At 48.1% G+C, this 23,220-nt stretch overlaps 3 protein-coding genes and 1 long non-coding RNA gene across 11 annotated transcripts in view; 2 read left to right on the plus strand and 2 right to left on the minus strand.

The window, feature by feature from the left end:
- Positions 1-12,047, plus strand: part of LOC102905298 (phospholipid-transporting ATPase FetA) — a 98,853-nt gene extending 86,806 nt beyond the window's left edge. For all 6 annotated transcript variants that reach the window (XM_042271039.2, XM_076564078.1, XM_076564079.1 and 3 more), the window contains 10 exons: positions 2,110-2,221; positions 3,481-3,586; positions 3,937-4,084; positions 4,628-4,811; positions 6,243-6,466; positions 7,963-8,046; positions 9,014-9,259; positions 9,427-9,565; positions 10,803-10,933; positions 11,028-12,047. In XM_042271039.2, the coding sequence (XP_042126973.2) occupies positions 2,110-2,221; positions 3,481-3,586; positions 3,937-4,084; positions 4,628-4,811; positions 6,243-6,466; positions 7,963-8,046; positions 9,014-9,259; positions 9,427-9,565; positions 10,803-10,933; positions 11,028-11,213 (1,560 nt within the window). In that variant the 3' untranslated portion in view covers positions 11,214-12,047. The remainder of the gene's footprint in view (positions 1-2,109; positions 2,222-3,480; positions 3,587-3,936; positions 4,085-4,627; positions 4,812-6,242; positions 6,467-7,962; positions 8,047-9,013; positions 9,260-9,426; positions 9,566-10,802; positions 10,934-11,027) is intronic.
- LOC121827212 (uncharacterized) overlaps positions 1-22,011 on the minus strand; it is a 44,334-nt gene extending 22,323 nt beyond the window's left edge. The window contains exons 1-2 of one of the 2 annotated variants that reach the window (XR_013049071.1): positions 21,719-22,010; positions 21,391-21,616 (exon numbers count right to left, since the gene is read on the minus strand). This is a non-coding gene — a long non-coding RNA (uncharacterized LOC121827212). Of the gene's footprint in view, positions 1-21,390 lie in introns of both variants that reach the window. The other variant, XR_013049070.1, reaches the window with a different exon arrangement.
- LOC143271609 (uncharacterized) lies at positions 16,666-21,247 on the minus strand. The gene is made up of 3 exons (XM_076563461.1): positions 21,191-21,247; positions 20,226-21,115; positions 16,666-17,048 (listed from the first exon to the last, which is right to left on the minus strand). The coding sequence occupies exons 1-3, from the start codon at positions 21,245-21,247 to the stop codon at positions 17,042-17,044; spliced, it is 954 nt and encodes a 317-aa protein (XP_076419576.1). The 3' UTR covers positions 16,666-17,041.
- Rusc2 (RUN and SH3 domain containing 2) overlaps positions 20,780-23,220 on the plus strand; it is a 51,861-nt gene continuing 49,420 nt past the window's right edge. Inside the window, exon 1 of one of the 2 annotated variants that reach the window (XM_076564073.1) lies at positions 20,780-20,912. The gene's annotated coding sequence lies outside the window, so the exon portion shown is untranslated. Of the gene's footprint in view, positions 20,925-23,220 lie in introns of both variants that reach the window. The other variant, XM_076564074.1, reaches the window with a different exon arrangement.

The raw sequence follows: 23,220 nt of genomic DNA on the forward strand, positions 1-23,220 counted from the left end.
GACGGACTGAGGGCAGAGATGTGGGAATGGCAGCACGTAGCCTGAGCAAGCGTTCTAAGAGGGACCTCCACAGGATCAGCACATGGGCCTTTCTCTGGGAGGAGGATAGGTAAGCTCAATAAGAAAGCCCCAAAATTTTGTGTCTGGGAAACTAAGTACAGGGCTCCATGTTGATTGAACATACCCAGAATCTTCTAAATTCATTATGAAAAACTCTTCTGGCTATAGTTGTTTTTAAAAGTCCTTCTTATCCCTCAAAATCTGCTCAAAACAAAACAAACAAAAACAAAAACAAAAACAACAACAACAAAACCCACAACATAGTCTGGGGCTAGGATTGCAGCGCAGTTGGTAGAGTGCTGGTCCAGTGTGCAGGAAGCTCTGAGCTCCATCCCGAGTGCGCATAAAGCTGGGTCTGGGAATACAAGCCGTACCTGCCGCACTCGGGAGGTGAAGGCGGGAGGCTTGGAACTTCAGGCTCATCCTTAGCTACATAGCGGGATGAAGATTCTGTCTCAAAATAAAGGAAGAAAGGGAAGAAAGGAGGAATGAATCCAGAAGGAAAGATCTGAGTAATATGCAGATTCGATGATTCAGTAGGAATTAATATCATAATCAAGACAAAAATAATTTACTCATTCAACATATATATCAAGTGCTGCTATGAACCACTGTGTCCTATGTACCGGTAGAGAAAACGGACAAAAGCTAATAGATACATAGTATGTTAGGGGTGAAATATTACAGGGAAAAAATGAAATAATGTCAGACGAGAAAGTCAGATGCGCTTCAGGTGTGAAGGGGCACAGGCACTGCTGCATTACAAGGCATTCGGTCTGCTCTGTGGAGAAGACATCTGAGAGAATCCTCAGGAAGCGGACAAGCCAAGCCGCTCCCCAGCTGTGTAAACCAGCTCTTCACACACCGTGATGGGCGATGGCAACAGGGAAGACCCAGCGAGGGCGGGCTTAAGCTGTTAGAGAGGGGAGCAGCTGGACCGGGACCAGGGAGGAGGGGCAGAACAGAGGCCGCGGACACAGGTGAGCGTCCTCAGAGGCCAGTGTGGCCCCTGCTCCTGCAGGGCCGGAGCCCCCAGGAGGGACGTGACAGCTCTCCAGCCACCACTCTGCGCAGACAGCTGCCAACAAGAAGGTAGTTACAACGTGGGCCGCAGCCCGCTCTGTTCTTCTAGAGTCAATAGAATTTGCAGATGGGCTGATTATAGACATAAGAAAAAGAGATGTCGCCTAGTGGTGGTGGCCCACGCCTTTAACAACACCTTTAATCCCAGCACTCGGGAGGCAAGCAGATCTCTTGAGTTCGAGGCCAGCCTGGTCTACAGTGCTAGTTCTAGGGCAGCCAGGGCTACATAAAGAAACACTGTCTGGGGGTGGGGGTAGAAAAAAGAAAAGAAAAAGAGAAGTTAAGATGGCCCTAGAGGTGTGTATTTTTGGTTACCAGACTGACCAGGCTGGCTCTGCTATGAAGAGAGAAATTACTGACAGCCAGAGAACATGGTAGAGACCTCAGCCTTCTGCTCTGCCTTAGTCTGTCATTCTCCTGCTCCTCAGTTTAGTTGTGGGCCCACCCCCATGTCAGCACCGTGGGAATACTGTAAACAAAAGGCTTAGTGTCAGAGAGGTGGAGAGTCTCGGGTGGGCTCAGTGGGCTCAAACCGGCCAGGAAACGCGCTGTGATACAGGAAGTTCAGGTTTGGTGTGAGCACATAGCTTCATATATGACTTGTGCGAGGCTCTTCTGTCTCCGGTTTCTAATGCTGTGTTTCTAACTTTGATTTCAGTGTGTGGTTAAAAACTGCATGTTGCCAGGTGTGGTGGCACATGCCTGTAATTCCTTGCAGAGGAAGGCGGGTCTCTGTGAGTTCAAGGCCAGCCTGGTCTACAGAGTGAGTTCAGGACAGCCAGGGCTACACAGAGAAACCCTGTCTCAAACAAACAAACGACAGCGGTGTGTCAGAGGCATCTCGTGCTGACTTTTCCCTCGGGGACCCCCCTGCCAGGAGAGTCAGCTCAGAATGCTGGGGTGCATAAGCACTTCGTGCTGGAGCTCTCATCCTTGACCTCACTCACCAGTGTCTCCTCTCTGAAGTTACTAGGGGCCACAGCCATCGAAGACAAGCTTCAGAGCGGAGTACCTGAGACAATTTTCACCCTGAGCAAAGCCAAAATCAAAATGTGGGTTCTAACTGGCGATAAGCAAGGTAAAGGAAACTACCAGCTTGGACAACCCCCTTGCTGCCCAGTTTAACCATCTTTTCCTTCTTTGTGTGACCAAGTCCCTGCGAGACACCCGGCTTCCTTCCCACTTTTGTTACTTAACTTTTTTGTTACTTACTCTGTAGTGGTGGTCACTGGTGACAGAGACAAGTCAGATGTGACCCATCAGGAGGGAATGGACCGTATGAGAACTTGATAACGTTGTCTTTGATAGTACCTTGTCTGTTGTCCCAAAGACTGTTCTCTTACCACATTCCACCCTCTCTTCTGAAAATCCTGACTGCTACCACCCTTGTTCAGCCTTCGTCCCTGCGGTCTGCTCTCTCTGCCTCTTGCCCTTATGAATTTCAGCACAGTCTACACACAGCCGTCAACTGTGTCACCCTCACATAGACTAATGGTGTATTAACCTGCTGCCCAGGGACCTACAGCGACTTCGTGATGTAAACATCTCTTTGACCTTCAAGGACCTAGACAGTCTGTTGCTACTCCTACATCCTTATCTCCCCTATTGTGACCATTATTTTCATATGTCCCCCCAAACCCAATTCCTACTCCTGGGTCTGAGTTGTTTTCCTACTCAAAATACCCTGGCTTCTCCTGCACAGTCCTCTGAATCCGTTAGGAACTTCCAGTGAGAAGTTTCTGAGAAAAATTGCATCTCTCTTATACATTCTCATTGCACTTGGGCATTAATTTTATTTTTATTTTTTCTTTAGCATTAATTTATTCCAAATCCTAGGTTTCTTAATATAAAAGAAATGATACAACTCGAGCATGTCTGTGTTCTCATAAAATTTAGCATAAAAATAGGAATAGTGCTGTTCAAAGAAACATGCCCACAGGCAAGCTCTGAGGGTGAAGGACTTGCCACCAAGACTGTGACCACCTGACATCACGCCCTGGGGCCCATATGGTAGAAGAAGAGAATAGATCCCTGCAAGGTGCCCTCTGACCCCCACACACACACCGTGGCACACGTACACACACTCACCAGTAAGGAGAGACCTTTTAGAGAAGACTGATTCTGAATGATCCTGGCTATTCATAAATAAATTCACAAATTCTCCTGTGAATGTTTGCCTACAGTCTCCCCTGGTTCATGAATAACGCATGTCATTTTAACTGTATCCAAGGTAAACATGGACGAGTGGGCTCTGAGTCTACTCTCTCTGTCCAAGTGCGTGTACTGTAAGGCCTCTATAAGTGCCAGTCAAAATGAGACGTGTTCCCTTTTCCCTAGAGACTGCTGTGAACATCGCCTACGCCTGTAGGCTATTCAAGGATGAAATGGATGGGGTGTTCATGGTGGAAGGCACAGACAGGGAAAGTGTTCTGCAAGAACTCAGGTACACACAGGAACACAGCCTCAGTCTAGACCCAAGCTTTCCTCTCCCCTGTCCCCAAATGTGGTCCCCTCCACAGAAGGGACAGAAAAGAAATGAGGAAAGGGAAACAGACAGAACACCCAAAAGAGTTGAGATAATGGTATAAAGAAGCTCGTGGCCTGAAGGACTTAGAGTGTGGGTGGAGAACAGTGGATGTGGCAGCAGAGACCTCCCTCAAATGAGTCAAAAGCCACCTGCTGCTCTGGAGAGGCCTGGGACCTTCCTTGTCCACGTTGACCTTGGACGTGTTTTTTTCTTCCTACGTTGTAGGGCTTCAGATGAGACTCTGACCGTGGTTTTTTGGTTTCCAGGAGTGCAAGGAACAAGATGAAACCCGAGTCTCTGCTGGAATCAGATCCCATAAACATTTATCTTGCCAGGAAACCCAAAATGCCTACAAGAGTACTTGACGAGACACCCAACGGCGACTATGGCCTGGTCATCAGCGGCTACAGTCTGGTGGGCAGCACAGAGCTACCACTCTGTTCCTCTGTCCCAAGTCACTCTATCCTAGGTCCAACCCTACTCAGGGAAACTAAACCCCTTCTCTATTTTATGAGTCAGCCTTCTCCCCTTCCCTGGGTTACTCTTCCCTGAAAGACATCTTTCTCCAGACTACTCTAGACAAGAGCATATTAAGAAAAAGAAGCCAAAGAAAAGTCTTCCTGTATTCTTTATTCAAGTTTCTCCTACTAACATGGCTTGCTACTCTGGGAAAAGGGGCAAAAAAGCAGAACAGGACCCTCCAAAAGTCACTTGGCCTAATGACCCACAGACTGTTTTAACCCAGTGAGAGGCCATAAATGGTTTCCCACTGAAGGCTGGGCCAGATGCGAGGAAACTAACTCACATCTAGAACTGACTCAAGAGGTGGCCCCTTCGGGGGTAGAGCACCTTGTGAGGAGCCAGGCTCGCCCTAGAAAAGACGGGAAAGACAAAGGGAAGGTCCAACCCTGAAAGACTTTGGGGTAACACATGAGTAAGTGTGTCTTGGTGCCACAGGCCTATGCTCTAGAAGGAAACATGGAGTTGGAGCTGCTACGAACAGCATGCATGTGCAAGGCAGTAATCTGCTGCCGGATGACCCCCCTTCAGAAGGCCCAAGTGGTAGACCTGGTGAAGAGGTACAAGAAGGCAGTGACCCTGGCCATCGGGGACGGGGCCAATGACATCGGCATGATCAAAGGCATGTGAGGGGCGGTGGGCAGTAGTCCCCAGCCTTGGCTTCCTCCATGGGCAAAACTGATCTGAATGGTATTGTGTTGTTGACTCATGCGCCCGCCTAACTTACGAAGTGTGCATTCATTAATGTTTGCAACCCCATTCACACTCCTTTATCCGGGAACTCTCGCTTAAATCCGCAGCCATAGGCATGCACAAACTCTGATTGATTCATGGGTACGATGAAGGGGACCCCACATGAGCACACGCACACCCCTACATCTGAGATGGCATTGGGTCCACAGAGAGGGCCTCTGTAGGAGTCAGGCTCTCAGTCTGTGGGCTCAAGGCCGTGCTCCTGAGAATCTGCTGTGCTCCCCTGTGGAGGGGAGTGGGTGATTTATGGAAATTCATACCAGAAGAAGCAAATAGCAAAAATTTTTGGTTTAAATTCCAAGTGCATGTCCAGAAACATGTCGATCTGTGAGGTATGAACAAAATCTTACACAGGAAACATTACCAGACAGCCCAGCCTCTACTTCATTTCTAGAAAGTGTTCTGGCTCCAGTCTTTGAGACTTTAGAAACTTCAGTTATCCTAGCTGGGCATGGTCCTGCACACCTTTAATCCCAGAACTCTGGAAGCAGGGGCAGGTAGCCCTCTGAGTTCAGAACCAGCCTGGTCTACAGAGCAAGTTCCAGGATAGCTAAGGCTACACAGAGAAATCCTGTCTCGGGAACAAACAAACAAACAAATAAATAAATAAATTGGAAAAAAGAAATTTCAGTTAACCCTATTGAGCTAATGTAGGGTTACATGAGCCTAATAATGTAGGTATACATGAGAAAATCAGTGAATGTAACCAGAATAGTGAGTTGTCAGAGTAATTAAACCTTTTAGGAAATCCAGTTTCTTATCTTCTATCAAATACAATCTTGCTTTATCCAGCAAAAAATCACTTTAAGTCCCCAGAAGAATTTATTTCTCACTAGCCAAGTATGTACATTGTATATCCCTCTGAACAGGTGGGATTTTGCCCCTTAGATAAATGTGGGTAATTAAATATTGTCTTAGATTGACATTCACCCTGTATTTTTAATCCATTTAAGTAGCTGCTGTGGATAACAAGGGATTTAACTCACAATTATCCGAGTAGTTAGAAAGAGTTCAGATGGCCCGCAGAGGGGCAGAGGGCAACCTTCTAGTGCTGGCTGTCTAGCAATCTTGAATGACAGCATCCAAAACAAAATACAGAAGAAGGGGCTTCCCAGGGCGCGGGGAAAGGGCAGTCAATCCAAAAGAAAAGATTCCACTGTGAAGATGCCATTTTTACCTGGGCCTAACAGTCCCAAATGTAACATATAAGGTCTGCATCTCCACGTTCCCTTTACACTCCCAGGGTAAGAACCCAGCAAACAGTCTTCACGGCTTAGAAATGTCTGGGGTTTCCTTGCAGCTGCCCACATCGGGGTTGGCATCACGGGCCACGAAGGGATGCAGGCCATGCTCAACAGCGACTTCTCCTTCAGCCAGTTCCACCACCTTCAGCGCCTCCTCATGGTGCATGGCCGCTGGTCTTACAATCGCATGTGCAAGTTCCTCAGCTACTTCTTTTACAAAAACTTCGCCTTTACACTGGTGCACTTCTGGTACGCCTTCTTCAACGGGTTCTCTGCTCAGGTAAGAGAGTGGGTAGCACTCTCCGTCCTATTCGCCAGGCGTGGACAGTTTTCTTTCTCTAGAAGCCAGTGTATGAAGTGTTGCCGTCCCTCTCTTCGGCCTGTATTAGTCCCACTGCCCAAACCTACGTTGACCTTACATTTGCAGATCACAGGGTTCTGTTACTGACTGCTACCTTCAGAACTCTCCCGTGAACTGCACTGATACTAGAGTTCTCAACATATATAATCAAGAAAAATTGGAGGATCTGGAAGTTCTCTTAGCATCCAAAGTCATCTTTGTGTTTTTATTGTCCATGGTATCTTAATAATTCTCCACTTTTATTACTTTTAGATTTTTTTATTTCATATGTATGAATGTTTTGCATGCATATATGTATGTATGTGTACTTTGAGGCACATGCCTGGTGCCCTCAAAGGCCAAAAGTGTGTTTCAGATCCTCGGGAACTGGACTTCTCCACTTTTAAATACTAGTTTTAATTTTGTGATTATAATATAGAAGAGCCATATTTATTTTTAAATCATCAGAATCATAAAGCTATAATAGTTCCATTCTACATGCTTCTGGGGTACTTTAAAATGGCTATATTCTAAGTCTGTAGGTGAATAATGACAACAGTCCAAATATATCATCCATGCAGCTTAGACTAAAGACTGGGCAAGCCTCCAGGAGCTTCCTGGATCATGACAGACAGGATGTCACGATGTTCACCTGTACCTAGAACTATTGCTGCCCAGGTCTGCCCCCAACATGCACAAAATTGTTTCTCTGATAAATTAATTTCACATTTGAATATGAAATCACAACCCAGTAAGGAAATGTGGATTTTGATGTTATAAGAAGAGCCCTTCGTCCTGTGAGAAGTCTTTCGGGAATTTCCCAAGATAAACAACTTGAGGACTGGTTATCTTGTGAGATGCCTACACCAGTCGGTGGGCAGAGCAGACTGACTCCCCGGTCCTTGTCAGGCCTATCTGGTCTGTGGGAGTGGTCTGGCTCCTGTGGACAGTAAGGAAAGTGGCCCTCACTCGGTTCCAGGATGGAACACCCAGCTGGAGGAGTCCTTACATCTTTGTCCTTTACCCTGTTAGTAAATGGTCAGGGCCACAGAAGCCACTGAATGCCACCAAGCAGAGAAAGAACCTCAAGCTTCACTTGCCTAGAGGTTCAGGACTATGGCTAGCTTTCCCTGGAAGCCCATCTGTGTCCTCTATGCCCAGAGGGACAGTGCAGGACATAGTAGGGTTGTTTCAGGTCAATCTTGGAAGCTCAGCATGGCCTTGCCTCCCTCGGTCTAGGAATCTGGGTTCTAGAGTAATATCAAAGAAAGACTGGGACTCTATACCAGATTCAATCATGCTAGGTAGGGGACCAGGAGAGTGTTACATTGGACTGGTCAGGGCGTGGGGGGGGGGGGGATAGAGCTGGGGCTTTATGAAGAAAGAAATCTACAAAAAAAAAAAAAAAAAAAAACATCTCCTTGGTTCTCTTCCAGACAGTGTACGACACTTGGTTTATCACCTGCTACAATCTGATCTACACTTCCCTCCCTGTGCTTGGCTTGAGTCTGTTTGAAAAGGTAAGAGCCAGGAGCAGGTCTCTCCGACAGGACTGAAACCCTGGACTCCAAGAGTGAGGAAGGAATCAACAGTGGGCTCTCCAAAATCAAGTGTGAAGGAAATAATTTCCAGAGCAGGGAACGGAGCTGACCACCTAGACAGTGTCAGAGGGTGAGGAAGGACCCGTGCAAAACTTAGTGTGAGGGACAGAGCCAAAGAAGTGAGAAAGGACAGGCCTATGCAGAGGCAACGGACGAGACAACCTGCTGCGGGCGGCCTCGGGCGGGCGTTCTAAAAGCCAGGCATGGGCCGTGGGCACAATACCTCAGGACACGGGACCAGCCCAGGGCTCAGTGTCTTTTACCTGTTAGAGATTCCCTCCATAGTAAGAGTCCGGAGGCTGGGCAGTGGGGGCACACACCTTTAATCCCGGCACTCGGGAGGCAGAGGCAGGTGGATCTCTGTGAGTTCGAGGCCAGCCTGGGCTACAGAGTGAGTTCCAGGACAGCAAGGACAAAAGAAAAAAAAAGAGTCCTGATAGGTGTCTCCCTGACTCTTCTACTCCAGCCTCCATTCTGGGCACCAGTTAGAGTCTCCAGTAGATGAGGAGCATCTTCCAAAGGACTTGCTAATCCTGATTGGTTTTCCTGCCTCCACCCACTGACTTTTGACACAAGCACATTTAACCAAAGAAATACTTCTACCTGGGGACTTAGGCCCCTGTTCCCCCTCCCCCAAGCTCCTCCCCTCCCTTCCAGCTGCCTGTCTGTCAGAGTGCTCCCTTGTCACCCCCACATCCTCACCGCCTCCAGCCGCTGCCCACCCTCCTGCCTCCAGGCTTTCTGCTACAGGGTCTCATCTAGAGAGGGCTGTGGTCACTGCTCTGTTCTCTGGTCCTGCTTCTCAAGCACTCCATGAGGAGATCCTGGGCAGCCTGCAGTACACTAAGTGAGGTCCTGACCTTCTCCTAACCCCTGATATTACCAGGATGTGAATGAAACATGGAGTCTGTGTTACCCAGAGCTGTATGAGCCAGGACAGCACAACCTGTATTTCAACAAGAAGGAATTTATTAAGTGTTTGATACATGGCATCTACAGTTCCTTCGTGCTCTTCTTTGTCCCCATGGGGACCATCTTCAACTCAGAACGCAGTGATGGAAAGGACATCTCTGACTTCCAGTCCTTCTCCTTGATAGTGCAGACCACCTTGATCTGGGTGATGACGATGCAGGTGTGGCCCTGTGTAGCGGGAGTGAGTGAGGGGATGGGGTGGGAACCTGTCTGCCAGAAAGGGAGGGGGAGAGAGGGAGGGTGGCAGGGAACACCTTGCATCGCGGGCTTAGAGAATGGAAGGGGCTGAGAAGTTATACGGCTTACACATGAGCTGGTGCTTTTCAGATCGCCCTGAGGACAAACACCTGGACGATAATAAGCCATGCCTTCACCTGGGGTAGCCTGGGCCTCTACTTCTGCGTCTTATTCTTCCTGTATAGTGATGGCTTGTGTCTGATGTCCCCCAGCACCTTCCAGTTCTTAGGTAAGACCCTGCCCAGCGGGTGTCTGGCATCGGGGAGGACTAATACAGTGCTAATCTAATGTGTACCGAGAAACTAGAGATTACATACTTGATGCTTAGATAGCATATGAATAGAAAGAGTCTCTGCTCCAAAGGGGTGCAGAACCTTCCTAGGAAAATATTTAACTTTAGAATTTCCATTTTTCCAAATATCTTAGATTATTTGATCTTCACAAGTCTCTCTTGAAGTGACAGGGCAAGAATTATTAGCAGCATTTGGGGGACTTTGTTTTACAATTTGTGATTTTTATTTTATGTGCATTGGAATGTGTTTTGCCTGCATGTATGTCTGTGTAAGAGTGTCAGGTCCCCTGGAACTGGAGTTACAGACAGCTGTGAGCTGCCTTGTAGGTGCTGGGAATTGAACCTGGGTCCTCTGGAAAAGCAGCCAGTGCCCTTAACTGCTGAGCCATCCCTCCAGCCTTGTTTTTTTTTTTTTTGTGTGTGTGTGTGTGTGTGTGTGTGTGTCTTTGTTTATTTTTTCACTCAAATGACTTGAAATTCCAGTGCAAACTCCTGCTGAGGCTGCTGCCCTGCTGCCTCTCACACGGACCCTTCCTCACTGCCGTTCAGGTGCTATGCATGTGGACTTGCTTCCTGCCTCTTGTCGGTCCACTAACTCGTTTTTCTTCTCCAAAGCTCTGTATTTTTTTAAATTTGTATCACATTTATTTATTATATAATTATTTACTGGGCATTGTGAGAGACCGAGAGAAATAACAACTTGAAGGAGTCAGTTCTCACCTCTACTATGTGGTCCCAGGGAGGGAACTCAGGTGTCAGGCTTGGAGACATGCTGACCTCTGACCTGTCGTGCTGGCCCCAACGCCCCGTATTCGTTTTTACGTGAATGCACTAGGCAGCTCTTGTCACCCACCCTCCCTCTCCCCTCTGCCCAGCCCAGCCTTTGGAGGGAGACAAAGGCATGGGAATTGTATCAGGCACCAAAGCAACCTTTTTCCAGGAAGGGGACACTACTACTGCTAAGTAGTTGTGAAGCTAAAAGATATATAGTGACTTTGCTCGCAGTTGTGTTACTTCTCAGGGGACTGAGATTGTCCCCTGAGAAGATTGTCTGGAAATCAGAAACTTGCTTCTTGGGCCTGGAGAATGGAGCTATGCCCTGGATGATTTCCCCCACCCCGAACTCCCTCCCCAAGCTGTGTCAGCCTCTCCTTTCCTGGTTCCCTGTCTGCAGGTGTGGCCAGGAACAACCTTAACCAGCCACAGATGTGGCTGTGTCTGATCCTCAGCACGGTCCTCTGTATGATTCCTGTGATTGGCTACAACTTCCTGAAACCACTGCTCTGTCCTGTCAATGTGGACAAGGTGAGTGGAGGAGGGAGCCTGCGCAGCCGGAACTCCCGGTCCCCTGTGCCTTTGCCTCCGTTCTGAAAACCTTGTCCCCATGCTCTGGATATAGGTTCTGAACAGGATTCATTTTTGCTTGAAACATCCACTGCCACCCACAGTCAAGACCAAAGCAAAACACCCAGGCCTTCGACGTTCTGCCTATGCGTTCTCCCACAAACAGGGCTTTGGGGACCTCATCACATCTGGCAAGACACTGAAGTCCAAGGCCTTCAAAACAAACAAGAAGTTCTTGTAAAAAGCAGAGGCCCTTAGGAAAACACTCAATCAGTCAATAATTGCTCTTCCTCCCTTTAATTTATGCAACTTAGTAAAAAGGGATGAGGGTCTTGAGAAACAGCACCAACCTACCCCCAGGCCTTCAGCTTCCTCATCCCCCAGCAAGCTGTACCCTGGAAAGGCAAGGGAAGAGACAACAGCCCCAGATATCAGCCAGAGTTACAGCATTTCAAGAAAAGGCAAGTTCACGCCTCCCATGGTTCCTTCCACACTGTCATCCAGACAAGCAGATGTGGGAGAGATGAAGAGGGGCGATAAAGAAGGAGAAGACAGGGCCAAGGAGTCTCAGTTGGGGCCCTGTCCCTCTCACACCCAGAGCAACTGTAAACCTTCCCAGAACCCCACGTGAACATATCCCACCCAGACACCATTTTCAGATTTATCTGGAAGATTCAGGGTGCCAGGGTGAGTGTTTTGCTGGCCCTGAGCAGCAAAGGAGGCAGCCGTGAAGACTTGGTCTGAAGAAGCTGAAGCAGAGTTTCTGGACCAAATAGAAAAGAAGAAGAAAGGAAAGACAATGGAGGCAGGTCCTGCCTGGATAGGACAGCTCAAATTCTGCCTTCCCCTCTCTGACCCCTTTGATCTAAGAACTGATGTTTATTCAGGCATTAGAACCTGGAGGGGAACAACACGGGATTTAGAAAATAATTTCCTAATGGGATGTAAGTCACTGCTGCTGAGCGTTTGTCTTCTATAAAATGATTCTGAGAAGAAATTGTATGGACTTGAAAAGATGTTTCTAAGAAGTTTGTGGAGAAATAAATGGAGAAATAAATTGCTTATTTGGAGTGAAGAGATTTGCCTGGTCTATGGGGGGGGGGGGCTAGTGACAGTAATATAATCTGAGCAATCTCATTGTGAAGCATTATCAAGCCAAGCACGGCCTAGGGACCCACATTCCCTGCCCCCTCCTTTTCCACTCCACTCTACTTCTCTGCCCACTAAAGTCTATGCTGGCCTTGGTCTGACCACACATTTTTACACAAGGATTTTTTTTGAGGGGGGAGGGGATGTCAAGACAGTGTTTTTCTGTGTGTAGACTTGACTGTCCTAGAACTCGCTATGTAGACCAGGCTGACCTCGAACTCACAGAGATCCGCCTGCCTCTGCCTCCTGAGTGCTGGGATTAAAGGTGAGTACCACCACCACCCTGACCACATATTTTTAACTACATGGTTCTATCTTGTTCACGTACCTTCAGCATGTGTTCCAAGAGTTCAGTCCTAGGCTTATGTTTTCTGTGTATCTCATCCTAACTCATGACATCCCATACCAACAGAAAGACAATTCTCAACCGTCTAGTCCCGTCCCTTCTTAGATCTTGGTCTAAATAGTGAACTGAATCTGGGGCCCTTCACTTAGTCGAACCTCTCAAAGTGTAAACACAGCGTGCCCAACTTATACTGACCACACCCATACAGGACACCATCACCATCACCCCAGTCACCCAGGCAGGGTGACCAGATCGGAGGCACCCTTTGCTCTTTCTTTTAGTCATATTCAGTCAGCCATCAAGTCATAACAATTCTTCATTCTATTTCTTGGTTTCTCTTCCTTCCTGTTACTCTAATACTATTACCTTTGCTCAGAATATTATCACCTCTTCACACACACACACACACACACACACACACACACACACACACACACGCACTATTTCTCTGGGTCTTCTCCATTTGCAGCATCCTCATTACTATTTCCAGATCAATCTTCCTGAAAGGAAAATACTCGTGTCTAGGCTCAACTTCGGTTTCTACATAGAGTTAATCTTTAGACACTATTATCGGGTCTTCTCAAGCCTTGTCTTCAACCACTCTTCCGTTTACCTTTATCTATTGGTCTTCATGGCATTGTGAACATCATTTTCATATCCTCAAATACTTTTCTCTACCCTTTTTTTTAAATCTAGTGAACCTAATACTTATCCTTAAAAACTTTGACTCAATGGGACGAGTTACAATCTGTTAATTTATTCAATGCCACTGAGTTGTACATGGTATGACTTCGCTATAGGACTTGCAAGCTGGCCTAGAACTGACTCACCTAGTCTGGCCTCCAACTTAAGATCTTCTTGCCTCCCAAGTGCTACCATGACAAGTGTGTGCCACTGCACCTGGAGGCTGGCATCATCATGGCTGGAACTCAGGTCTTCCTGTTTGCAAGGCAAGCGCTTTACCAACTCAGCCACCTCCTCAGACCTATGTTTCTCTTTGTTTGTGTCTCTGTTTGAGGTAAGGTCTCACTCTAGCCCAAGCTGACCTGGAACCTAATCTACAGCTTTGGCCAGTTTTGAACTCACAGAAACCCTCGTACTCATCCTCCCGAGTGCTGGGATCACAGCCCTGAGCTACCGGCCTTGCTCTTTGCCTGTGTTTATTTCCACAAATAGTGTCAAACCAGACTCCGCAAAGTCTTACTGGACCCTGCCCTGCCATTTCTTTAAACTGATCTATTCAACTGTTACGTCATTTCTGGGCCAGAAATGCCTTTAATCCCCACCCCCACCCTGCTTATTTGTCTGGATCTCACAGCTCTCACTAATAACATCTACCCCTCTGGCCTCCGGCCTCCTATTTAGCTTCTTTCCAATCCATCATTTTACAGCACAGAGGAGAGTCCTTTACTGCCCATGACAATTTCCCTGCTTTGCAGTCCTGGTGACCACTTTGTGTTGTACAGATTTCCATTCTTACATGCCAAACTATTTCAGTTCCATTATCTTCAGAAGCCTCTGTGCCTTGGCTCATTCTGTTCTCTCTTCTTAGTTACTTTTCTGTTGCTGTGAAGAGGCATCATGACCAAGGCAACTTACAGAAGAAAGAGCTGAGTGGGCTTACAATTTCAGAGGGTGAGAGTCCATGACCACCATGAGTGGAGCATGGCAGGTGGCTGGCAGGCATGGCATTGAAGCAGTAGATGAGAGCTTACATCATGATCCACAAACAGGAGGCAGAGAGAGAGAGAGAGAGAGAAAGAGCACTAACTGGGAATGGCATGGGCTTTTGAAACCTCAAAGTCCACCCCCAGTGGCACACCTCCTCCAATAAGGCCACACCTCCTAAGCCTTCCCAAACAGTTCCGCAACTGGAGAACAATGATTCAAATATATGATTCTTTAGGGGCCATTCTCCTTCAAAACCACAATGACCACATCCTTCCTTTGTCTAGCTAATATTTATCTGCTCTCAGTGTGGGTCACTTGCTTTACCTTCACTGACAACACAATCTCCTTGCTCTTTGGGGGTGCCTCTTCCTTGTGTTAGAAAACCTTTCCCATAATTTGAACATTTGATCACTTATGGGCCCACTTTAATGGCGGCTTGCTTCTCCAGCTTTTCACCTAAGTCATGAATGATCTCCCTGGAGAAAGTACTGCATACTGGTTGTTGGGGGGGAGGGTGGTACTGTATTTAATCTCACCATCCCACAGAAGGCAAACGCTTAATGTTTTTCATGGTTTACTTTTCCTAAACTTGCATCTGACCTTCTCCTTCAGAACTGTAGCTCATGCTTCCGTGGGCAGTTTCCAGTTATTCTCTAGGGGTCGTGGAACCCCTCTTGGTGGCACACCGTTACTCACGGTCTCCTACCTAAGGCATCTATAAAAGTAGAGTTTGGACCAGCATGATCCTCAGAGCTCCTGAGCAGTTGGCACCCTCTCCTGATACTTCACATGCGTCCTGGCCTGATTCTTCAAGCCTTAGTCTCTCAAGAAGAGCCAAATAAACAAAAACAAAAACAGAAACAGAAGGAACCAAACGTTAAATACCACATTTGGGAATGTGTGTGCAAAACAAGTTTGCGACTCAGCATTGCCTACCTACGTTGAGAAAAGGGTCAGAAATTTAGATGTCAGAGATACCTCTAGGGAGAAGTGTTAGTGGGCTTTGAGTTACAGCCTCAGTTCAATCCAAGCTGAGAAGGACATGAGGAAATATTTGAGCAGACTGTTGACATGACTGATAAATGTTTAGGGAGCACAAAATATTGACACCCTGCTTTTCACTAGAAAGCCTTTAAAAAAGCAAGAAAAGTTTATGTGTCCCATGCCAGAGCAGGAAGTGATGACTGCCGTGTGCTCCCATGGATTTCCAGGACAAAGTATTACCCCAGAACCATGTAGGCCACACACAAAGGACACACGGTGGCTTTATCTCATCAGACAGACAGACAATCTGAACTGTAATGCCTCAGGAGAAGGAAGGTGGGTGTGTGGCCAAATGTCTGGGGATTCAGAATCAGATAAAAAGAGGGGAGAATGTGAGCCAATTGTCTTCACCTTGCCAGATGAGGTGGTGCACACCTCTAATCCCAGCCCTCGGGAGGCAGCTCGATCTCTGTAAGTTCAAGGCCAGTCTGGTCTGCATAGTGAGTTCCAGGACAGCCAGAGCTACATGGTGAGATTTATGAAAAGGGGATTTGTGAAAAACAAAGGAGCCCTCGAGGAAAAACTAGCTGTGGGTATTTGCTAAGGTCTATAATTAGTTTGTGACAGCATACATCAGGTAAGGATTTTCTTTACCTTTTCTCTCTACCGTCCTACGCAAACTCTGGAGAGATGAGGGCTAGAAAATTCGGAGGAGAGATGAGTAGGTCAACACAAGCATCTACTGAGCTCTACTGTGTTTCCCAGGGAACATGGCCACCTGCAATCCAGTAAAGCTAAGAGACAAGCAAAAGCAAGCACTGTAAAGTTTTCATTTTTAAAAATTAATTCAAGGAGCTGGCTCATTAGTCAAAGCACTTGCTGTTCTTGCAAAAGACCTGGGTTCGATTCCCAGCACCCACATAGTGCACAGACATACAGACAGACAAAACATTTTTTTTAAAGATTTATTTATTTATTTATTTAGTATACAGTGTTCTGCCTGCATGTCATATCTCATTACAGATGGTTGTGAGCCACCATGTGGTTGCTGGGAGTTGAACTCAGGACCTCTGGAAGTGCAGCCAGTGCTCTTAACCTCTGAGCCATCTCTCCAGCCCTTTTTTTTTTTTTTTTTTTTTTTTTCTCCTAGACCTGAGGACCGAACCCAGGGCCTTGCCCTTGCTAGGCAAGGGCTCTACCACTGAGCTAAATCCCCAACCCCCCAGACAAAACATTTAAGCATAGAAAGCGATAACAGAAATAAATATAAAAATTAATCCTGGCTGTTGTACACCCATAATATCACTCCTTGGGAGGCAAAGGCAAGAAAATCAGAAAGGCCATTCTTAGCTAGATAATGAGTTCAAGACCAACCAGAGGTAAGTGAGACCCTGACTCAAAAAACCAAACAGAAGACCACGGTTTCATTTAAGCCATCTTAATCACTAAATGGAGGCTGAAGGGACAGGCATCAGGGGCTACCTGAAAATAACCAGGAATTTTGTGGAATTCAGACCCAAAGAGACAGTCAGAGGCAAGTAGCTTTTACATTTTTTTGAGATGGAATCTACCAGCATAGGCCAGGCTTGCCTGGAACCTGTGATTCTCCTGCCTCCGTTTCTCAAGGCCTGGAATTATAAGCATATAACATAATCTTTAGCCTTAAATGGTTTAACTGTTACCCCTCACTCCACAAATTCCATTCTGTAAAGGCTCTCGTTAAACAGATGCACTCTTCGAGTTTGCTAGTTAGATCTCTAAATGTGCTCCATTTGAGCTGCTCTCTTAGCTCCGTAGGTCTCAAAGCACCATTGTACACAGAGGGTTCCAGGGCCTTCCGGAAATTTCACTCTCTATTCCATCATGTACATTCTCATATCCAGTAAATAGTTACTGAGCTCCATGATTTGGGTGCTGGTCTAGATTCTGCAGATACAGTAAGAGAGAAAAAAAAAAAACAGAACAAAAAGATTTCTGATTATCCAATGTCCATTTTCTACTGATGATAATATAACACCACAAACTAGGTAAGTTTACAATTGTTTTAATAGAAGCTTGGTTTGAAATAAACATAGAAACACACACACACATATATATACATACATACACGCATACACACAAAGAGATAAACAGCTTTTCAAATCTATGCACAGGAGCGGGAATGGTGGTGCATGCTTTGAATACCAGCACTCAGAAGGCAGAGACTGACAGATTTCTGTGAATTCAAGGCCAGCCTAACATAGCCAGTCCCAGGCTACCCAGGTCTACACAGTGAGACTTTGTTTCAAAAGAAAAATCTATGGAAAGGCTTCCCGTGCAGAATAAATAGCTAGTGCAATGACTGTACGAAGAAGTCTGCTGTATGAAACACAGCCAAGGGCCGGGGGGTTAGATCGGTATGGTTGCAACAGTGGACGGTTTTGAATCCCATTTGAAAAGACTTTGCCCAGGCTTCTCTAATAGAGAAGAGGGGTACAAGGCTGGAGAGATGGCTCAGCCATCAAAGGCTAGGCTTAGAGCCAAAGGTGACGTCAGGAAGACTATGAGGCAATTTTATTTTCCTCTGTATGGTACAGTGATGGTGATGTCTAAGGCATAGCAGTGTGTGTGTGGGGGCGGAGGGGGGGGAAATCAATGGATAAATAGAGGGTATCTTTCAATTTTTATCATTTTCATTTATTTTTATGTATATGAGTTTTTTACCTGGATGTCTGTACACCATGGAGGCAGAAGGCACTGGATCCCTGGGGGAAAGGGAACTGGAGTTACCGAGGGAGGTGAGCTGCCTTGTGGGTGCTGGGAGTCAAACCCAGGTCCTTTGGGAGAACAGCCAGTGCTCTTAACAGCTGAGCCATCTCTCCAGATCCATAAACTGGGGGTAATGTTTTAAAAAGAGAACCAAAGACCTCTGAGGATTGGCTATGCAACAATTTACCAAGATCACTGATTTGCTCATCACCTGCCTCATAGTAATCAAGAACATTGAATCCGTTGGTGACTAGCCTTCCCACACAGTTCCCGATGAATGAGTGGGCCTAGGTGGTGGTACGTGTACTAGCTGACCCCACTACCTGTACCCAGCCAGGGTGGATACATCACTCACTGTGGCTGGCCATTAGATCTGAGCTCTGAAAAACTTAGTCTGTGATATTACCAGAGATGAAAGGACATGTAACGGGCTGGAGCAATGGCTGCTCTTCCAGAGGATCTCAGTTTGATTTGAATTTGAGGTGTACCAACTTGCAGAACTTCTGATTAAGTTGGGGATAGGTTAAGGGAAAATAGTCTAAGATCACTTCCAGGATCCTAAATGCTATATTTTCCCGTCTTAGTCAGGGTTTCTATTGCTGCGACAAAACACCATGACCAAGAAGCACATTGGTGAGGAAAGGGTGTATTCAGCTCACACTTCCACATTGCTGTTCACCACTGAAGGAAGTCAGGACAGGAACTCAAACAGGGCAGGAACCTGGAGGCAGGAGCTGAAGCAGAAGCCATATGGGGTGCTGCTTACTGGCTTGCTCAGCCTGCTTTCTTATAGAACCCAGGACCACCGGCCCAGGGATGGCATCACCCACAGTGGGCTGGGCCCTCCCCATTGATCACTAATTGAGAAAATGCCTTACAGCTGGATCTCATGGAGGCCATTCCTCAACTGAGGCTCCTTCCTCTCTGATGACTCCAGCTTGTGTCAAGTTGATACATAGAATCAGCCAGTACATCCCCCAAACCACTCTGTAAATATCTTAAAATATCTGAGGCTGGAACTGCAGGGGCTAGGGAAGTGTTCCTTGTTTATTGGTTTACGGCAGTGGTAAATAAGGTCATGAAGGAAAAAGTGCAGTGAGCTGTCCTGTGACCTTTCCAGGTTTCTGGAGGCTGTTAACAGTATGGGCCTAGCCCATGTGAACTGAAACTGCCTGTGTGTTCTGGCTATTCCCCCCCACCCCCACCCCCGAAAGATAACATTCTCCGTCTAAATCAGGTGATGTCTTTATGGAACCCAACTCAGAAAGCCCCTCCTGAGGCTTTCTATTAGACTGAACCCGTGCTTGTCTGTTTCTCTTTGGGTATCTGCTTTATTCTTTATGCAGAAGACTGCATACTTTGGATTTTTCTTCTTCTGACAAATTCTGGTCACTTTAAAATGGAGGCCTCAATTTCTGAAACTACATGACCTCTTATTTTTATTTTTTAAATTATTTTAAAATGTTTATGTGTAAGGGTGTTTTGCCTACGTGTGTGTCTGTGCACTACGTGCATGCAGAAAGATCTGGGTTGGATTCCTAGCATCCACCTGGTGGCTCACAATCACCTCTAACTCCAGTTCCAAAGGATCTGCTGCCTTTTTCTGGCTTCTGCAGGCACCAGGTGCCTCCTCATGGCTCCCCCTGCTGGAAGAGCTAACAACCAACTCTCTCCACCTCTCCCGCATGCAAACTTGACTTCAAAAATTCTTACTTATGCCTGCCTCTGCATAAAGCACTTTATTTTTAATCCCAGCACTGGAGAGGCAGAGGCAGGCAGATCTCTGTGAGTCTGAGGCCAGTCTGCACTACACAGAGAGTTCCAGGACAGTCAGAGCTACATAGAGACCCTGCTTCAAAAAGACAGAAAAGCAAGCAAGCAAGAAATCTCTCCATCATTTACAGGCAAGCCCGAAGTCATGATAAGGTCTCCGTCATCCAAGCCTGCCCAACTGTCTCCTGCAGCACCCCACGGCTTCTCACCCCTCAATGCTATCAATTGGTTTGCCCTTGTCTTTTCACACATGCTGGGCCCCTCTACAGCTGTTTTTGGCTGTTGTTTGCTTGCTTTTTGAGACAAGATCTCACTATGTATGTAGCCTTGTCTGTCCGGGAACTCACTCTATAGACCAGGCTTACCTCAAACTCAGAGATCGGCCTGCCCCTGTGGGAGTAAACCCATGTGGCATCAAGCCCGACCAACTTCCCACTCACTCATTCTTTACATCTCGGTCTCCAGCACTTCTGTGAGTGTGAGGCTGGGATACATGAACGCACTGTGATTTTTATCTGCTTCCTTGGCTGGCCTAAAGGACAGGGTCTCAGACTCGCCATTTCGAGAATGGCTGCTGCGTACTGGGCTTCCAGAAACTGAACGACAGCCCGCTCCGCCTGGAACAGCAGGGAGGCCCTGGCGTTCTCCGCCAGAACAGCCTCAAGGCAGCAGGAGTCTGGGTCCCAGGTTTCACCAGGGAGTCTCCCCTGGCTGTGCATGGGGTACTTTTTGAAAATCCCAAAGCCCGAATGCTCCCCTGCCCACACCACAGCCCAGGGGGCCGAGTCCACGGGGCTCCAGGGAGGCCAGGCTTTCGCGTTTGGTCCTTGCTCCGTTTTGGACATTGCTCCACGATGCTCTCCCGGAATCCACGGCGGGGCTCGCCGCCGAGGCCACGCGCACCTGCCCGCCGGGCCCGCACCAGGCTGCTCGGGCTCGAGCGCAGGGCGGCGGCGGCGGCGGCGCACCCCGGCGGCCGGCTGGCGACGAGGCCGGGCGCGTGACCCGCGCTGGGCGCAGCGCCGCAGCCGCCGGGGAGGTGGGCGCGCCCGCGGCCTGGGCGGGCCGAACCACCGCGCTCCGCGGAGGGGCCGCGCGACGGCCGCCCAGAGCGGACCATCGGCACCACGCCTGCAGGGGGCGCCGGGCGTGACCAACGCCGAGCCGAGGGGAGCGGAGGGGGGCGCCGGCGGGGGCTGCCACGCGACCCCTGGAGGCGCCCGGAGGCGCCAGACGCCGCCGCCCGCGCGGAAGGGACGCGGCCGACAGGTGAGCAGCGAGGTAGGCGCGCCTCTCCCCAGGCTAGCGGGACCCTGGACTCCCACTGTCCCCACCTTGCGAGGGGTCCCTGGGGACGGGGGCCTCGGCCTGCCCACCCACCCTGCCCGCAGCCGGGCGCTCGGCCTGCCCGCCCCGCCCTCGCGCCTCCCGCCTGCATCCTCTGGTCCCCCCCACACCCCACCCCGGCTCTGCTGCGGAGGGCCAAGGGACCCTCAGAAACCCAGCGCCAGCCAGCCCTTTGGGCACCACCCAAGTCCTCCACCAACCGTCTCCTCAAACTGTCCCCCTTCCCCGAGACGCCCGGACCGGCTCGTGCCAGCCATCGCTGAACCCACATCTGTGTCCTCCCCGTGGGAGCACAGCTGCCTGTCATCTCCCGCAGTGACCGCAGCGGGTCCTCTGCGCCCTCCGTGCCTTTGGCTCCGGCTTCCCAAGTTGGTCCTTGCCCAGCGCCGGCCAGTTTTACCTTTGGTTCGCTGCTGCCCCGTTAGTGCACACACCTGCCGTGAAGGACAAGGTGATCCAATTGTCATGGACTAGCTGTGGCTCGCCAAGGTGGCCCTGCAGACGCCGAGAGGGCCACACACTGCTTATCTTTGTTTCTCCGGTCCCCAGCACAGTGCCTGGCACATAGCAGCACAAATTAAATACCTCCTGGGCCGATGAAAGAATAAACGAGTCCGATGCAGGGACTGCGGGGCAGGAAAGGTGTGTGTCGTTACATAAAGAAGAAAAGGGTGTCATTTAGGGGATTGGTTCAATCTTTCGGTCTAGGAATATACAGAATTTATCACCTTTCCATTCTTGTTCCAGTCTCGTTTACCATTAGGACGTCTATGTACCTGCTGTTTACATTGTGTTTTTTTGTTTTGTTTTGTTTTTTAAGGTAATCTAAGGGCTGCAGAGGTTCTTATTGGTTAGTTCCTTAGAGGCTACCCAGATAATCTTGAAAGAGCTTTGCCAGGGTTACCGTTCCTCTTCCTTGGAGACTAGCTGCTCCCCCTAGGGAAGAACTCTAGAGCCAGCCTGGGCCCTTAAATCTGACTCTAGCTGGTTGAGCCATGCTCCGGGCAGGTCGAAGAAGCGAAGGACCTTGGTTAGGTTCAGGGTTCAGGGACTTATTTTTGGCCCAGGCTTTAAGGAAAGTAGGCGGTGTTGCTGGATGATGAAGCGTTGCAGAAAAACGGTAGCCGTTTATAAGCTGGGAAGAAGGGCCTGATAGCATTATTCCAACACAGGCTCAAAGTATTAGCAAATAAAAATAGTGGCTGAGGGGGCTGGGGTTGTATCTCACCAGCAGAGCTTGCCTGGCTTCACAAAGTCAGTGGCTTCAATCCCCAGAAACAAACAAACAATAATAAATAAATAGCATAGGACGTATGCAGTAGACCAGAAGCAGTAGTGTGGCTTCATGGGAAGGTGGCACCCAAACACTACCCCAGAATCCCCCTCCTGCTGCCTGGCCTTGGGCACTTACACAGCTGTTCCTTTCTGCGTCCCACTGATTTTTATATTGATGCTGAAGGACGATTTTTGTTGTTTTGCTTTGGTGTTTTTTGTTTTGTTTTGGTTGTTGTTGTTGATGATGTTTTGAGACAAGGTCTCACTTTGTAGCCCTGGCATGCCTTGAACTCAAAGACATCTGCCTGCCTCTGCCTCCTGAGGGGTGGAACTAAAACCCTGGGCCACCCCATTCGACTTGACCATCACTTTCGGAAGTCTGCCTTCACAGATGCAGAGGATGTTTTTCACGGGCCGGTGTCTAGCTTTGATTTCTCTTACCCTCTGACATGTCTTTGTATAGTGAAACTTTAGGTCACAGAAACCCAGCGTGGGCCAAATTAAGCAATATGTTTTGTTTTTTGTTTTTTTACTTTTCTTCTTTGTAATCAGTATATTTTTTTAATGAATTTAGAATTTTTCTACTTTTTCTGGCATAGGCTCCTTGCAGACCTCAATTACCCCAGATCAGAACCCCCTGGATTATTGATTTTCTCCTCAATCCCAAAGCTTCAGAGCACTACCAGATAAGATAGTTGCCCAGTTAATTTTGAATTTCTGATAAACAATGGAGCCCTATAATTTTACTTGCTAAATCTGGTAGCCGTAGTTCACGAGGAGGCTTATGTGTTCTGTTTTCCTCTCAGGGCTTGCTTGCAAATTTAGGACAATAACTCACCCTTTTCTTCCTGTCTTCCTGTTACTCACACACAATGACTGTGCACTCTGCTAAAAGTCACTTGACCAAGAGGTCATGCAGTACATGCTTGGGTAAGGCCAGCCTCTGTCAAGTGCT

This window comes from Peromyscus maniculatus, chromosome 2 (assembly GCF_049852395.1).
Source record: "Peromyscus maniculatus bairdii isolate BWxNUB_F1_BW_parent chromosome 2, HU_Pman_BW_mat_3.1, whole genome shotgun sequence".
Lineage (NCBI taxonomy): Eukaryota > Metazoa > Chordata > Mammalia > Rodentia > Cricetidae > Peromyscus > Peromyscus maniculatus.